Genomic DNA, 16,853 nt, shown 5'->3' on the forward strand with positions numbered 1-16,853 from the left:
GAGAGGCCTGAGGCCACGGGGATGGGCACGCGGCGGGCGAGGGGGGGCTGCTGGGGCTGGAGGGGATGGGGCACCCGTGGGGAGGGATAGGTGGGCACCCAGGGGTGTCGGTGTGTCCCGTAGAGGCATGTGGGCACCTGAGGGTGTTTGGGGGGGGGGGGGTGTCCACGTGGCTGGATGGGCACCCAAGGGTGTCCCTGAGCCCTGCGTGACACCGTGGGCACCCACCTGCCCTGGATGTCCTCATGAGCACCCAGGGGTGTCCCTCTGCTCTGTGGGACCAGGTGGGCACCCAGGGGTGTCCACATGCCTTGTGGGGCCTTGGGGGCACCCAGGGGTGCTTGAACGTCCTGCACAGCCAGGTGGGCACCCATGGGGGTCCTTCTGCCCTGCACATCCCCATGGGCACCCAAGGGTGCTTCTGTGCCCTGTTTGGCCAGGTGAGCACCCAGGGGTGTCCCCGTGCCCTGCATGGCCCCATGGGCACCCATGTGCCCTTGAACGTCCCTGTGGGCACCCAGGGGTGTCCCTGTGCACCCTGCACATCCCCGTGCGCACCCGAGGGTGCCCACACACCCCCCCGCCGTGCCGTGCCCCCTCGGCTCACCTTGCTCTTGGCGGTGCAGACGAAGGTGACGTCGGCCCCGGGCTTCACCCGCTGCACCCGCTTCTCCTCCACGGTGACGGTGATGGCTTTGCCGGGGGTCTCTGCACCGAGACGGGAGAGCTGAGCCCCGCTCCTCCCGTGTGCCCCCCCATGTGTCACCCCCCCCACCCCGCTCGGTGACAATGACGTACCGGTGACGATGACCTCGGCGCGGCTGGCGTTGCTGTGCCGTAGGTTGCGGCAGGAGCAGACGTAGACGCCGGCTTCGGAGGGCTGGATGCTGGCGAAGTGCAGCTCCTCGCCTGGGGGGGGACACACGTGGGTGACACCCCACGTCCCCCCCGCAGTGGGGACACCCCGGTGACCCCCCCACGCGCACCCAAAGCCACCCAATACCTTGTCGCCGGCTCTGGGCGCCCTCGGGGAGGGGTCGCCCGTCTTCTCGCGTCCAGTGGTAATAGAAGGGGGGGTCGCCGCTGGCCTGGCACCGCAGGGTGACCGCGCTGCCCTGTGCCACCGTGGTGCGCGGCGGGTGCACGCGGACGGCCAGCGGGAGCGGGGAGCCCACCGGGACGCACGTCTGCCCCCGCGCCGTGGGGTCGCCCGTGTAGCCGGGGGCGCAGCTGCGGGGGATAGAGGGGGTGAGTATCGGGGGGGGATATCGGGGGGTTTGGCAGGGGGGTATATCGGGGTGAGCCCTTTGGGGGGGTATATCGGGGTGGGTATATTGGGGGGGTATGGCAGGGTGAGTATATCGGGGTGCATAGAGTGGAGTGAGCCCATTGGGGGTGTATCGGGGGTATATCGGGGTGGGTATATCGGGAGGGGTATAGCAGGGGGGTGTATCGGGGTGAGCATATTGGGGTGCATACAGTCAGGTGAACCCACTGGGGTGGGTATATCGGGGTGGGTATATCGGGGTGGGTATATCGGGGTGGCCATACTGGGACGAGCATATTGGGGTGAGCCCATCGGGGTGACTATATCAGGGTGGGTATAAGGGTGAGCACATCGGGGTGGGTGTATCAAGGGGAGTATATCGGGGTGAGTATATCGGGGTGAGCAAACTGGGGTGGGTATATTGGGGCAGATGTACTGGGGTGAGCCCATGGGGGTGGCTATAGCAGGGTGGTATATCAGGGTGGGTATAAGGATGAGCACAGCAGGGTGAATATATTGGGGTGAGCACATCGGGGTGAGCACATCGGGGTGGGCACATCGGGGTGGGCAGAAGGATGAGCACATTGGGTGGGTGCATTGGGGTGAGCACTTCGGGGCGGGTATATCGGGGCGGGTATATCGAGGTGAGCCCATTGGGGTGGGTGTGTCGGGGTGGGGAGAAGGATGAGCACATTGGGTGGGTATATCGGGGTGGGTGTATCGGGGTGGGTGTATCGGGGTGGGTGTATCGGGGTGAGCCCATTGGGGTGGGTATATCAGGGGGAGTATATTGGGGTGGGTATATTGGGGTGAGCCCATCGAGGTGAGTACATCAGAGTGGGTGTGGGGGGGGTGAACTCATCGGGGTGGGTATGGGGGTGGGTATACGGGATTGGGTACGGGGGGGTGGGTATTTGGGGGTGCTGGCCGCCCCCCCGCAGCCCTCACCGCTCGCAGTACTGCCCGGCGTAGCCCGGCTCGCAGGCGGTGCAGCGGTACCCGCCGCCTCCCAAGCTCTCACAGGTCCTGGAGAACCTGCGGGGACAGGGCGAGGTGGGGGTACGTCCCCTTCCCCGGCACCCCCCACCCCGGCGCCGGCACTCACTGGTTTTCGGGGTACGGGAGGGGACAGGCGCAGGGCTGGCAGTCCTCGGGGGTACCGGCAGTGGCATCCCCGTAGAAACCGGGGGCACACTGGTCACAGAAATCCCCGGCCGTGTTGTGCAAGCATCCCTGGGAGGAAGGAGGGGGGGCACAAATATTTGGGGGCGCACAGCTGGGATGAGACCCCAGCCCCCCCCAAAAAAAACCCCCGCCTAACGTAAAGACTTACGGAGCAGACGCCGCTCTCGGGATGGCAGCTCTCCGAATGGCCGTTGCACTCGCAGAGCTCGCAGTGCCCCAGGTACAGCCCCCCCCCGGTGCGGGTGTAACCGGGGGCACAATCCTGCCAGGGGTGGGGGGGGAAAGGAGGGGTTCAGGGTTGTGACACACCCCCCCCAAAAATATCCCTGGGAAGGTGGGGGGGATGCTGCGGGGGGACGCTGGGGGCTCACCTGGCAGGACAGCCCGTGGTACCCGGGGGGGCAGCGACATTCCTCCACCTCGGGGGCCAGGGGGAGGCCGGGTTGGGGGGGCACGACCGTATCCATGGCGACGTCGGCGATGCCGGACGCGGCCGTGCTGGTGGAGTAGGTGGCGCGGACGAGGATCTCGTCCAGGTCGGCCAAAGCCATCAGGAGATGCTCCCGCGTTGCCGGCTGCCCATCCGGCCGCTGCCAGTATTGCTGCGGGTGGGTGGAGGGGGGGTGTCAGGGACGGGGGGGGGCACCCGCTGGCACACGGCGGGGACGGGGGACGTCGGGGACAAAAGCCACGAGCCCCCTCCTACCTCCCGAAAAACGATCTCGAAGGCCTGGGGGGTCCGCGGGGGCAGGTCGGGCTGGTACGCCACCAGCGTGATGTCGTTGCCCTGCGGATACGGGGGGGGGGGGGTCAGGGGGGGGCCCGGCGTCACCCCGCGTGTGTGTCCCCCTCCCGCCAAGCACCCCCATACCGTGATCTGGATGTCGGCGTCGGGCAGGGGGGCTCCCTGCCCCCCCGGGGTGTAGGTCAGGGTGTAGCGGAGGCGCCCGCCGTAGGAGCCCACCTGGATGGGAGACGGGGTGGGGACAGGATGGGGACAGGGACAGGGAAGAGGATGGGACATGGGGTGGGGATGGGGCAGGGAAGAGAAAGGGGATGGGATGGGGAAGGGGAAAGGGAAGAGGATGGGACAGGGATTGGGATGGGGAAGGGAGAAGGGGATGGGGATGGGGAAAGTGGAAGGGAAGAGGAAAAGGAACAGGGAGGGGATGAGGAAAGGGATGGGAATAGGGCAGGAACGGGGAGGGGGAGGGAAAAGGAAAAAAAAGAGGAAAAAGAGGAAGGAAAAGAGGAAGAAGGAAAAGGCAGGAGATGGGAGAGGCTGCACCCACCTCCGCCTCCGACAGAACCCTGGGGCGAGCACCCAGGGGTGCCCGCGGGGAGCGGGTGCAGGCACCGGCAAGCTGGGTGCTCCCGTGGGCACCCCTGTCCCCGGGGCGGGGGTCACCCCGTTACCTTGTCCCCCTGGTAGGGGGGCGGCAGCTGCCAGTAGTAGGAGTCGGGGGGCAGCTCCCCAAAACGGCTGTAGGTCAAACGGGGCTGGGGGGTGCCCGGCTCCACCGCAAAGCCGGTGCCCACCCGGGTGCTGCGCTGCCGGTTCACCAGGGCGAATCCCTGGGGATTACCGGGACCGAAGGGCGTCCGGACCTACGGGATGGGGATATGGGGTGAGCGGGCTCGGGGACATCTGGGGACACCCCGGGGACATGGGGGCTGGGGGGGGGACACACTCACGGTGCCGCGGGCGCGGGCGGTGCTGGCGCAGTGCTGGACGATGCCCATGCAGAAGCAGGGCAGGCAGCCGGCCGGCTCGCTGGCGCTCAGGTGGAAATGGTGGGGACGGCACGTGGCGCAGCCGGGACCCTCCGCGTTGGCCTGGGGGGGGGGTGGGGACACACACACACACACACACGGGGTGGGTGACATCGTCCTGTCACCCCCTCCAGGGTGGGGACACACACCCACACAGGGCTCACCTTGCAGCGGCACTGCCCGTCGGCGTCGCAGCCCTCGCCGATGGTGCCGCGCGGGTCGCACCGGCACTGCCCGACGGGGCCGCCCGGCTCTGCGGGGTGCGGGGGACACACGGCAGTTAGGCACGGCCCCCTCGGTGCCACCGCGGGGACACCCCCTCGTGCCCTCCCCGTGGAGCTCACCTCGGCACGGCTCTCCCCGCAGCGGGTCCCCCACGTACCCGGGCGAGCACCTATGGGGCGGGGGGGGGGGTACAAAAACAAGCCGATGAGGGGGAGCTGCACCCCAAAACCCACCCACCCCACCCCACCCCGCGGTCCCCTGGCACCTCTCACAGAGGCGCCCGCTGTGTCCTGGGGCGCAGGCGCTGCAGGTGGGCTGCCCGTCCGTGTCCTCGAAGCAGCTCGTGGTCGCCCTGCGGAGGGGACGCGGGGACGGCTGAGCCCCCGCCGGCGTCCCCAGGGATGGAGGGGACTGGGGGCGGGGGGGGGGGCACCTACTGGGTGTCCCCACGGGGTCCGTGGCAGGGACAGGGCTGGCAGTCGCCCGGGGTGCCCCGGGTGGCATCACCGTAGTAGCCGGGTTGGCACTTGTCACATTGGGCTCCCTCCGTGTGATCCCGGCAGCCCTGCAAAGGAATGGGGGGGGGGGGGGGGGGGGGGCGTTGGTGGCACCGCCACGGGGGTCCCCGGGGTGTCCCCTCGCCGTCCCCAGCTCACCTGGCAGACGCCGGTCTCGGGGTGGCACTCGCCGGCGTGGCCGTGGCACTGGCAGGGCTCGCAGGTGCCCAGGTAGAGCCCGGCGGTGCTGCGGGTGTAGCCGGTGTCGCAGTCCTGCGGAGGGGGGGGACACGGGGACAGGGGGGTGGGCCACCGCTCAGCGTCCCCAGCGCCGGGGTGAGGGGACGCCGAGGGTCTTACCTGGCAGGAGGCACCGTGGTAACCGGGTGGGCAGGCGCAATCCTCCACCTCCAGCGCCGGCGGGCGGCCGGTGGCGTGCGGCACCGCCACGTCCAGGCTGACGTCGGCCAGTCTGCGGAGCGAGAGGGGACGTCCCCACCGCCCCGTCCTTCCCCGGCCCCACGGCCCCGGCGTCCCCTCCCCTCTCCCCGGTACCTGCTCTCCTCCGCTTGATCCGCGTAGGACGCCCGGATCATGAAGAGGTCGACGTCGGCCAAAGCCATCAGGAGATGCTCGCGGGTGGCGTCGCGCCCGTCCGCCCGGCGCCAGGCACGCTGCGGCACGACCGGGGGGGGTGACCGCCGCGTCCCCGACCCCATCCCGGGGCCGGGGGGGACGCACACGACACCCGGCGGTCCTCACCTCGCGGAAGGGCACGGTGACGGTGGTGGGGACGCCGGAGGGGGGGCTGGCATCAGAGAAGTGCTCCAGGAGGATGCCGTTACCCTGCAGCAGGACGTCGGGCCGGCGCGGCAAAGGTCGGGCGCCCGCCGGCGCCCGGTGCGTCACCGTGTACCGCAGCTCGCCGCCGTACGATGTCACCTGCGGGGCGGGATGCGGCGAGGGCTCAGCCGGGCGTGGGGACGTCCCCCTTGTCCCCCCCAGCCGGCCCCGGCGCTGGCACCTTGTCCCCGGTGAAGGGTGCCGGCAGCACCCAGTAGTAGACGTCGCGGGTCAGGTCCTGGAAGGTGTCGAAGAGCAGCTCCCGCGGGGAGGAGAAGCGGGCGCCGCCGGCCGTCTCCGTGCCGGCCAGGTTGGCCAGGGGCAATGGCGGCGACTCCTCGGAGCTGAGGACGACCTGGAGGGGGAGCGGGAAGGGGCTTGGTGGCGGGCACGGCACGGCACGGCACGGCACGGCACCACGTGGCATAGCATAGCACGACACGGCACAGCGTGACACGGCACGGCATGGCACGACGCGGCACAGCATGGTGCTACATGGCATCGATTGGCATGACACGGCATAGATTGGCATGACATGGCACAGATTGGCACGACACGGCACAGATTGGCACGACGTAGCACACGACGGCACGGTATGGCATGGGTTGGTACAACGTGGCGTGGCACGGCACAACGTGGCGTATAACGGTACGGCACGACGTGGCACGACATGGCGTGACCTGGTGCTACACAGTACGACATGACACGGCACGGAATGGCACTACACGGCATGGCACGGCACAGCGTGGCAACACATGGCATGGCACGGCACGGCACAACATGGCACGGCACGGTCCCGCGTGGCATGACGTGGCACTACATGGCGCAACAAGGCACGGCGTGGTATAGCACGGTACGGCACAACATGGCACGGCAGTACACAGCACGGCACAACATGGCATAGCCCTACGTGGTATGACACGACGTGGCGTGGCACGATATGGCACGGCATGACACGGCACAACAACGCAGAGCTCGGTAGGACATGCCACGGCACGGCGCTACATGGTATGACACGGCACGGCGCTATGTCGCGTGACGCGGCGTAGCTGGACGTGACACGGCGCGGGCCGGGTACCTGGTGGCGGCTCCAGGCGGAGCTGGCGCAGTGCCGCGAGACGCCCATGCAGAAGCACTGCAGGCAGCCCTCGGGGTTGGCCGCGCTCAGGTGGAAGGTGCCGGCGGCGCAGGCGTCGCACAGCCGCCCCCGCACGTTGGGCTGCCGGGGGGGTGGGAGCCGTGGGTGGGGGGTGTCGGGGTGGGGGGTGTCGGGGTGGGGGGGGATAGGACCAGCGGGGTGCTGGGGCACTGGGAAATGGGGTGCTGGGGTGGGGAGGGGGGTGCTGGGGAGTGGAAATGGGGGGGTGGGGGGTGGGAGTGGGTGGCTGGACTGGGTGCCATGGGGGGGGTGGAATGGGTGCTATGGAGGATTGGATTGGGTGCCACAGGGGTTGGACTGGGTGCTGGGGGGGGGTCAGACGGGGTGCCACAGGGAATGGACTGGGTGTCGTGGGGGGTCAGACTGGGTGCCGTTGGGATTGGGCTGGGTGTCGGGGGGGGTGTCAGAATAGGTGCTATGGGGGATGCCACTGGGTGCCCCAGGGATCAGACTGGGTGCCATGGGGGGGTCACACTGGGTGCCTCAGGGACTGGACTGGGTGCGGTGGGGGACGGGAGCACCCAGCCCCTCCTGCCCACCCCCGTGCCCTGCCCGCACCTTGCAGTGGCACGTGCCGCCGGCCGCGTCCTTGCCCCCGCGGGCATCGCACTTGACGAGCTCCTGGCCTGAGGGCAGCGAGGGTGAGGGTGGGGGGCACCCCTCGGTGGGGGGGGGGGCACCCCACAACCAGCACCCACCACTCACCGATTGGGGTGCACTTGCCACCCGGCTGGATGGGGTCTCCCTCGTAGCCCGGGGCGCACCTATGGGGACGGGTGGGTGATGGGTGGGGGGTCTCGGGTGGAAAGGGGGGGGTTATAGGGACCCCGACCCCCCCCCCACCTCTCGCAGCGGCGGCCGGCGTAACCGGGTGCGCAGGCGTCGCAGGTGGCTTGGCCGTCCGTGTCCAAAAAGCACGACTCCGAAAACCTGCGGGTGACAATGACGGTGACGCTGCGGCGGTGACATTTTGGGGTCGGGGGGGGGGGTCCCCTGGGGTTGGCACCCACCTGCGAGCTGGCTCGGTGTAGGGACAGGGACACGGGTGACAGGCGGTGGCCGTGCCCTTGGTGGCGTCGCCGAAGAAGCCGGGTTTGCACTTCTCGCACTGGGGACCCTCCGTGTTGTGCTGGCAGTTCTGGTGGGGCGTGCGACACGTGGCACGGGGGGGGGTGGTGACACCACGCCGTGTCCCCGTCCCCTTGTCACCACCAACCCCCCCTGCTCCTTACCAGGCAGTGCCCGAAAACGGGGTCGCAGGTGCTGGAGTGGCCGTGGCAGCCGCAGCCGGAGCAGGTCCCCAGGTAGGGTCCCCTCGTCACCCGCTCGAAGCGGGCGGCGCATCGCTGGCACGACAGCCCCGCGTAGCCCACGGGGCACCTGGGGACACAGAGGCGTTGACGGTGGCATCACGGTGGCGGTGGCACCGAGCCCGCGATCCCGTTACCGGAGGTCACCTGCACTCCTCGACGTCCCCGGCCGGCCCCAGGCCGGTGTCACCGGGGCTGGTGACATCCATGGCCACGTCGCTGAGCCCCACGCTGGCCATGCGCCCGTCGTAGACCGCCCGGATGAAGATGCCCTCCAGCCCCTGCAGCACCAGCAGCAGCAGCTCCCGGCTCACCGGGGCACCCTCCTCATCCTCCCAGTGGTCCTGCCGGGATGGTGGCACGGGGTGTCACCCCAGGGTGCCGCTGACGCTGGCATCACCCACCCACCACCAGCAGCATCACCCACCCGCCATCATCACCATCACCTACCCACCACCACCACCAGCATCACCCACCCACCATGACCACCACCACCACCACGACCACCACCACCACCAGCATCACCCACCCACCACGACCACCACCACCATGATCACTGCCATCACCCACCCATCATCACTGCCATCACCCACCCATCATCACCACCGCCATCACCCACCACCGCCACCACCCATCACCAGCATTGCCCACCCAGCCCCGCCATCGCCCCCCGCCCGGCTCCCACTCACCTCAGTGAAGGGCACGTGCCGCCGGTTGAGGACATCAGGCCTGGTGGCCCCGGCGCGCGCCTGCAGCTGCCGCCCGTGGCCCCGCAGCACCACGTCGGGGTGGGCGGTGGGTTCGGGGGGTCCCCGTCCCAGCCGGTACCGCACCCCATAGCTCAGCGCTCCCCCGTAGGCATCCACCTGGCGGCATCAGCGGGCTGTCAGCGGCCGTGCCGACGGCGTCCCCAGCCCCGTCCCCACCCTGGTGTCACCTTGTCCCCAAGGAAGGCGTCCGGCAGCGCCCAGAAGGCGTCGAGGGCCAGGAATCGGCGGGACAGATCCAGGAGCTGGAATTCCTCGGTGCCCACGTCCACGTGGAGCTGGGTGGCCGAGAGTGCCGGCGAGGATGGCGCGGCCGGCACCGTCACGTTGACGCCTGCGGGGAGATGCTCAGCGCCTGGCGCGTCCCTTGTCCCCCGTCCCTCGTGCCCAGAACTCACCCTTGAAGTCGTCGGGGCGGTCGAAGCGGAGGCGGAGGCGGTGCCGGTGCCAGGCGGTGGCGCGGCAGGCGGTGGTGACGCCGAAGCAGAAGCAGGGCAGGCAGCGGGACGTCCCCGTCACCTGGAAGTGGCCCTCGGGGCACGGCCCTGCGGGAGACAGCGGGGGACGGTGACGGCGCTGTGGCGGGGGGGTGGGATGGGGAGGGCAGGGCAGCGCGGGGCACACTCACCAGGGCGGGTGACGGTGAGGATGCTGTCGGGGATGCCGAAGACCATGCCGAGGGTGTTGATGGCCTCGCAGGTGTAGGCACCTTGGTCGGCTTCTTTCACGTCCCGGATGGTCAGTGTGCCCTGCCCGGCCTCGCTCACGATCGACACCCTGCGCGGCACGCTTGGCACCCGGCACCCAGCACACCCGGTACCCAGCACCCCCAGCACCCAGCACCCCCAGCACCCCCAGCACGCCCAGCACCCCCAGCGCACCCAGCACGCCCAGCACGCCCGGCACCCAGCGCACCCAGCACCCCCAGCACCCCCAGCACCCCCGGTACCCAGCACCCCCAGCACCCCCAGCACCCCCAGCACCCCCGGTACCCAGCACCCCCAGCACCCCCAGCACCCCCAGCACCCCCGGTACCCAGCACCCCCAGCACACCTGGTACCCCCAGCACCCAGCACACCCAGCACACCCAGCACTCCCGGCACAGGAGCAGCCCCCGCTGCATGTGCCCAGGCCCCGCCCCTTGATGGGAGCCCTGCCCTGAAAGCCCCGCCCACCACCACAGGCCACGCCCCCACCGCCCCACCCCAAGCACAAGCCCCGCCCTCCACAGACCCCTCCCTCAAGCACGAGCCCCTCCCACCACAGGCCACACCCCTTTCCCCAAGCCCCTCCCACCACAGGCCCCACCCCTTTCCCCAAGCCCCTCCCACCACAGGCCCCACCCCTTTCCCCAAGCCCCTCCCACAGGCCCCACCCCCTCAGGCCCCGCCCCAGGCCCCGCCCCCACCTGTGGCTGCTGGGGGTGTGGCCCCAGTTGAGGCGCCAGGTGATGATGGGGGTGGGGACCCCGGTGGCCACGCAGGTGAAGGTGACCGTCTGCCCCGGCACCGCCCGCACCGACTCCCGCGGGAGCGTCACCACCTGCGGGGGCACTGCCCGTACCCCACCCCCCCCCGGTCAGCGCGGCACCGCCCGGGGGCACGCGGCCACCGGCACGCGGCTCGGGGACGCGGCCACCGGCGTGGCACCCGGCACCGCGCCACGGCACCGGGTCCCCAGTACGGCACTGCTTGGGGACGGGGTCCCCAGCACAGCACCCAGCACCCAGCACCGTGGCATCGGGTCCCCAGCGTGGCACCGCTTGGGGACACAGTCACCAGCACCGGGTCCCCAACTTGGGGACAGAGCCACCAGCGTGGCACCCAGCGCCGTGCCACGGCACCACGTCCCCAGTATGGCGTGTGCTTGGGGACAGGGTCCCTATCACAGGCGTCCTCAGCGTGGGGACAGGGTCCCCAGTACAGCACCCACCACCATGCCATGGCACCGGGTCCCCAGCGTGGCACAGACTGGGGACGGGGTCACCAGCACGGGATTCCCCAGTCCGGCTTGGGGACAGAGTCACCAGCGTGGCATCCAGCACCGTGGCACTGGGTGCCCAGCATGGCACCACTTGGGGACAGGGTCCCCAGCACAGCACCCAGCACCGTGCCATGACAGAGAGTCCCCAGCGTGGCACCGCTTGGGGACACAGTCACCAGCACCGGGTCCCCAACTTGGGGACAGAGTCACCAGCATGCCGCCCACCACCATGCCATGACACCGGGTCCCCAGCGTGGCACTGCTTGGGGATGGGGTCCCCAGCACGGCTCGGGGACAGAGCCACCAGCGTGGTACCCAGCGCCGTGCCACGGCACCGGGTTCCCAGCATGGTGTTGTTTGGGGACGGGGTCCCCAGCACAGGGTCCCCAGCTTGGGTACAGAGCCACCAGTGTGGCACCCAGCGCCGTGCCACGGCACGGTGACGTGGTTTAGCCCTCCGCACGGAGGCGCGGGGGTGTCATCCAGCCCCACTCCCCGCCCTCTGCGTCACGCCCAGCTCCCACTCAGGCGTCGCTCCCCCAGGCCGCGGCCGTCCCTCTCACACGTCCCTCGAGTTCCTTGGGTCCGTCCCTTGGGGCTCCACCTGTCACCACGGTCTCTCGGGACAGGCGCGGTGGTGCGCGCTGCTGGGTTGCCGCACGCTGCGTCCGGAGTGTCGCGGCTGGGGTACCCGGCGTGGTCCGTGCTCGCGGTCTGCGCGTTGAAGATGTCGATTTTCACGGGAGTTGCTGGGCGCCGGTCGGTGCCGAGGTCGGTTCTGGTTCCACCATCGTGGCACTTTGCTCAGTTCCATCACAGTCCATCCTTCGTTAATTTGGGTGATTCCTGCTATCGCGATTGTAGCGGTGACGGCGTACAGTGCCAGGGTTATGTAGTCATTAACATTTCATTCGTTGGCTGTTGTCACCCAAAATCAGACCCCCCTTGGGGCGCACGTTGGACTTCCCCATCCTGCCGCATCACCCACCAGGTGCACCCAGGTCCTCGAGCAGAAGCAGTCCCAGGACGGGTTTGGTGTTGCCTGAAGCAGGGCTCACCCAGACCGTCTTCCCCACGTTCTTCCTGTGCGCTGTGGGGACTTTATCTCCTGCTGCAGGACGTGGAAGTTTCGACTGGGCAGGGCCAGCCCGGTTGGTAGACCTCCCAGTGGCCTTTGCTCAACGTGTGTCCCAGTGTTTGAAGGTCCCACCACGTTGCTCTCAAGGTAGTTTTTCGCAGTGTATTGTAGCGTTGGATTTTCCCAGAGGCTGGTGCATGATAGGGGATATGATACACCCACTCAATGCCATGCTCTTCAGCCCACGTGTCCATGAGGTCGTTCCAAAAATGAGTCCCGTTGTCTGACTCAATTCTCTCTGGGGTGCCATGTCGCCACAGGACTTGCTTTTCAAGACCTAGAATAGTGTTCCGGGCAGTGGCATGGGGCACAGGATATGTTTCCAGCCATCCAGTGGTTGCTTCCACCATTGTAAGGACATAACGCTTGCCTTGGCGGGTTTGTGGGAGGGTGATGTAGTCGATTTGCCATGCTTCCCCATATTTATATTTCAACCATCGGCCTCCATACCACAGAGGCTTTACCCGCTTGGCTTGCTTGATTGCAGCGCACGTTTCACATTGATGGATGACCTGTGAGATGGCATCCATGCTCAAGTCCAACCCTCGATCACGGGCCCATCTATATGTCGCATCTCTTCCTTGATGACCTGAAGTGTCATGGGCCCACCGAGCTAGAAATAATTCACCCTTACGCTGCCAGTCCAAATCCACCTGAGCCACTTCAATCTTGGCAGCCTGATCTACCTGCTGGTTGTTCTGATGTTCCTCAGTGGCCCGACTCTTGGGTACGTGGGCATCTACATGACGTACCTTTACAACCAGCTTCTCTAGCCGGGCAGCAATATCTTGCCACAGTGGGGCAGCCCAGATGGGTTTGCCTCTACGCTGCCAGTTGCTCCGCTTCCACTGCTGTAACCACCCCCGCAGGGCATTGGCCACCATCCATGAGTCAGTGTAGAGGTACAGCGTTGGCCACTTTTCTCTTTCAGCAATATCTAAAGCCAGCTGGATGGCTTTCACCTCTGCAAACTGGCTCGATTCGCCTTCTCCTTCAGCAGCTTCCGCAACTCGCCGTGTAGGACTCCATACAGCGGCCTTCCACCTCCGATGCTTTCCCACGATGCGACAGGACCCATCAGTGAAGAGGGCATATGGTTTCTCATCTTCTGGTAGTTTATTATATGGTGGGGCTTCTTCAGCACGTGTCACCTCCTCCTCTGGCAACATTCCGAAATCTTTCCCTTCTGGCCAGTCTGTGATCACTTCCAGAATCCCTGGACAGTTGGGGGTTCCTGTTTGAGCCCGCAGTGTGATCACTGCCGCCCACTTACTCCCCGTAGCATCGGTTGCGTGGTGTGTGGAGGGGACCTCCCTTGGAACACCCAGCCCAGCACCGGCAGTCGGGGTGCCAGGAGGAGCTGGGCTTCCGTGCCACCCGTGTCCTGGGCTGCGTGTCCAGCAGTGTGGCCAGCAGGTCGAGGGAGGGGATTCTGCCCCTCTGCTCTGGGGAGACCCCCCTGCAGTACTGAGTCCAGCTCGGGGGTCCCCAGGACAAGAAGGACATGGAGCTGTTGGAGCGAGTCCAGAGGAGGCCACGGAGATGATGGGAGGGCTGGAGCACCTCTGCCATGGAGACAGGCTGAGAGAGTTGGGGTTGTTCAGCCTGGAGAAGAGAAGGCTGCGGGGAGACCTTAGAGCCCCTTCCAGTCCCTGAAGGGGCTCCAGGAAAGCTGGAGAGGGGCTGGTGACAAGGGCAGGGAGTGACAGGCCAATGGGGAATGGCCTGAAGCTGCAGGAGGGGAGATGGAGATGGGATGTGAGGCAGAAATCCTTCCCTGTGAGGGTGCTGAGGCCCTGGCACAGGGTGCCCAGAGAAGCTGTGGCTGCCCCTGGCTCCCTGGCAGTGTTCAAGGCCAAGTTGGATGGGGCTTTGGGCAACCTGGGCTAGTGGAGGGTGTCCCTGCCCATGGCAGGGGTGGGACTGGGTGGGCTGGGAGGTCCCTGCCCACCCAAACCAGTCTGGGGTTCTATGGCCTCTGAAGCAGCTTGAACCCCTTCGTAGGCTGCCAATATCTCCTTTTCCGTTGGAGTGTAGCGGCCCTCGGATCCTCTGTACCCCGACTTCAAAACCCCAGGGGTCGACCTCGAGTCTCCCCGGTGCTTCTGCCAGAGACTCCAGGCAGGGCCGTTCTCCCCGGCTGCGGTGTACGGCACGTTCTGTACATCTGGTCCTGCCCGGGCTGTCCCAAGGGCCACCGCATCAACTATCTCCTGGTTAATTTGCTCAAAAGCTTGTCGCTGCTCAGGGCCCCGTTTGAAACCGTTCTTCCGGGTGACGCGATAGAGGGGGCTTACAACGAGACCACCATTCGGAACGTGCATTCGCCAGGAACCCACAATGCCTACGAAAGCCTGTGTCTCCTTTTTGTTGATCGGTGGAGACATGGCTGCTATTTTGTTGATCACATCCATTGGGATCTGACGACGCCCATCTTGACATCTTATTCCTAAAAACTGGATCTCCTGCCCAGGCCCCTTCACCTTATTTTATGGCAAGACCAGCTTTCAGCAGGATTTGGGCTATGTTCTTCCCTTTCTCAGAGACTTCTGCTGCTGTGCTGCCCCGTACGATGGCGTCATCGACGTACTGCAGGTGCTCTGGAGCTTCACCCTGTTCCAGCACGCCCTGGATCAGCCCATGGCCACCGGTGGGGCTGTGTTTCCCCCCAGGACAGTCGGTTCCAGGTGTCCTGGACCCCTCTCCGAGTGAACACAAGCCGTGCCCTGCACTCTGCCGCCAAAGGCGTCGAGGAAAACGCGTTAGCGGTATCAATTGTGGCGTAGGATGATGGTGCGCTCTGTACAAACTTCCGCCTCGCGGGTCGTCATCAGGGTCTGTGGGTCACTGTGCGTTGTCCAGGTCGTAGTAAACCATGTCCCGCACAGCCAACGCCCTCAGGGACTGGACACCTCGTTCCATGGTGGCCCACTTGCCTGGCCGACATACGACATCTTCGCTGAAAGGATACCTTTCCCTCACGCTTGACAGGAGGCGCCTCCAGAGGCTGAGGGCCTGCGCCTTCTTCCCAATCGCCTTGTCAATGCTCCCTTCCCTGGACAGGGATCCCAGCTGCTTGGCCTCCCTGCCCTCCAGTTCCAGGCTACCGGCCCCGTTATCCCAGCAGCGGAGCAGCCAGGTAACGATGTGCTCCCCTGGAAGGCGGCTGAGATCTTTTCTCATATCTCGCAGCTCACTCAGGGACAGGGATCGGGTGATCACTTCTGGTTCTGGCTCTTCTTCTTGTTCTCGTGATGGTTCCAGTTCGTCATCATCCGGCACTAAGCGAACCGACTGCTTGGTGTGTTTCTTCTTGTGTACAGGGGCGGCTGGTACCGGTACGGGTTGGTTTCTTGGCTCACCTGCGGTGCCTGTCATGGTGGTCGGGGTATCCGCCGTGCCGGTGGGTCTGTTCTCCCTCTCTCCCCCTGATGGCACTGTCTACTATCCAGCAGTGTTTGGTAGATCGTGGCCAGGGCCCAGCACCGCGCGGTAAGTTGTGTCTCCTTGGAATCCCCACAGTATTTTCCTTTCAAATATTCCACCACTTTATCAGTGTCCTGCAGCTCTTCAGGAGTGAAGCTCCAAACCATTGGGGGTGAGAAGGTCTCCAGATACCTGCCCACACTCTCCCACACGCCATGCCAGCCCTGACTACCCAGCCTCAGGGCAGATCCCTGGGTGATAATTCTTAAAACCCTTTTTTGTGACCCTGAGCAGGACTTGAAGCACCTTCAGGAGACCCAGCGATAGGAACGTGCTGGCCTGAACATCCCCAGGGGATTCAAAATCCTCAAAAGCTGCTGTGACCAGCCAAGAGGGAAAAGGGGAGGTGAAAGGGTGGGAGGAGGTGTGTGTCCCCCATCGTCCCCACAGATCGGGTGCCGTTATTAATCAGTTTGGAGAGCGGTTGTCCGAGGCACAGGCATGACAGCAATGCCCCACAGAGATACCACCCCACGCCCGTCGCCGTTATCGTAAGTCGGGATCGCACGGCACAAGGAGGTGAGAACCCGAAGCCCCGTCCCAGCGATGACAAACAGCGCCGCAGGGATTGCACCGAGCAAGCACGGCTTTACGGACCACAGCCACGCGTGCGAACGGAACATCATTGTGACCGGCGACCTTTTAAATGACGTTATAAATACTCATCACAACTTCGTTTTAACGCGCTCGGGTCAGACCTGTCGTTATCTCAACCCTTCGAGACCCACCAAAAAAGGACTGTGGTGGTTCAGCCCCAGCCACGACTCAGCACCACGCGGCCGCTCGCTCCCCCCCTCGCGGGATGGGGAGGAGGACGAGGAGACAGAGGCAGAACTCGTGGGTCGGGGTAAGGACAGCTGGGGACACGAGGGAGAGGGAAACAGCGGCAGCAGTGCTGGAAGGGGACGCTCACCGCGGGGCAGAACGCAAGGCGATTCACCGATCCGACGACCGACCGACCGGACGCTCAGCCTGCGCTCAGACCGTCCCGGAGCGGCACCGAGCCCCCCTCCCTGCCTGGCCTCCTGTACGGTGACCATGGTGCTGTATGGTGAGCATGGTGCTGTACGGTGAGCATGGTGCTGTACGGTGAGCACGGTGCTGTATGGTGAGCATGGTGCTGTACGGTGAGCATGGTGCTGTACGGTGAGCACGGCCCTGTACGGTGAGCATGGTGCTGTACGGTGAGCATGACGTCACACGGTATGCAATAGCCCCGG

General features: G+C 66.3%; 1 protein-coding gene across 8 annotated transcripts in view; it reads right to left on the minus strand.

The window, feature by feature from the left end:
• HSPG2 (heparan sulfate proteoglycan 2) overlaps positions 1 to 16,853 on the minus strand; it is a 43,695-nt gene that overhangs the window by 18,006 nt on the left and 8,836 nt on the right. For all 8 annotated transcript variants that reach the window (XM_075773348.1, XM_075773347.1, XM_075773345.1 and 5 more), the window contains 32 exons: positions 10,435 to 10,579; positions 9,655 to 9,803; positions 9,425 to 9,571; positions 9,197 to 9,360; positions 8,949 to 9,125; positions 8,407 to 8,603; positions 8,182 to 8,329; positions 7,960 to 8,087; positions 7,793 to 7,879; positions 7,655 to 7,713; positions 7,508 to 7,575; positions 6,869 to 7,009; positions 5,972 to 6,145; positions 5,710 to 5,889; positions 5,503 to 5,621; positions 5,308 to 5,419; positions 5,107 to 5,220; positions 4,888 to 5,015; positions 4,716 to 4,802; positions 4,570 to 4,619; positions 4,390 to 4,478; positions 4,148 to 4,288; positions 3,869 to 4,060; positions 3,324 to 3,416; positions 3,159 to 3,239; positions 2,824 to 3,054; positions 2,601 to 2,714; positions 2,373 to 2,500; positions 2,216 to 2,302; positions 1,004 to 1,230; positions 799 to 909; positions 608 to 708 (listed from right to left, as the gene is read on the minus strand). In XM_075773348.1, coding sequence (XP_075629463.1) covers positions 608 to 708; positions 799 to 909; positions 1,004 to 1,230; positions 2,216 to 2,302; positions 2,373 to 2,500; positions 2,601 to 2,714; positions 2,824 to 3,054; positions 3,159 to 3,239; positions 3,324 to 3,416; positions 3,869 to 4,060; positions 4,148 to 4,288; positions 4,390 to 4,478; positions 4,570 to 4,619; positions 4,716 to 4,802; positions 4,888 to 5,015; positions 5,107 to 5,220; positions 5,308 to 5,419; positions 5,503 to 5,621; positions 5,710 to 5,889; positions 5,972 to 6,145; positions 6,869 to 7,009; positions 7,508 to 7,575; positions 7,655 to 7,713; positions 7,793 to 7,879; positions 7,960 to 8,087; positions 8,182 to 8,329; positions 8,407 to 8,603; positions 8,949 to 9,125; positions 9,197 to 9,360; positions 9,425 to 9,571; positions 9,655 to 9,803; positions 10,435 to 10,579 — 4,169 coding nt within the window. The remainder of the gene's footprint in view (positions 1 to 607; positions 709 to 798; positions 910 to 1,003; positions 1,231 to 2,215; positions 2,303 to 2,372; positions 2,501 to 2,600; positions 2,715 to 2,823; positions 3,055 to 3,158; positions 3,240 to 3,323; positions 3,417 to 3,868; positions 4,061 to 4,147; positions 4,289 to 4,389; positions 4,479 to 4,569; positions 4,620 to 4,715; positions 4,803 to 4,887; positions 5,016 to 5,106; positions 5,221 to 5,307; positions 5,420 to 5,502; positions 5,622 to 5,709; positions 5,890 to 5,971; positions 6,146 to 6,868; positions 7,010 to 7,507; positions 7,576 to 7,654; positions 7,714 to 7,792; positions 7,880 to 7,959; positions 8,088 to 8,181; positions 8,330 to 8,406; positions 8,604 to 8,948; positions 9,126 to 9,196; positions 9,361 to 9,424; positions 9,572 to 9,654; positions 9,804 to 10,434; positions 10,580 to 16,853) is intronic.

This window comes from Balearica regulorum, chromosome 21 (genome assembly GCF_011004875.1).
Source record: "Balearica regulorum gibbericeps isolate bBalReg1 chromosome 21, bBalReg1.pri, whole genome shotgun sequence".
Taxonomy (NCBI): domain Eukaryota; kingdom Metazoa; phylum Chordata; class Aves; order Gruiformes; family Gruidae; genus Balearica; species Balearica regulorum.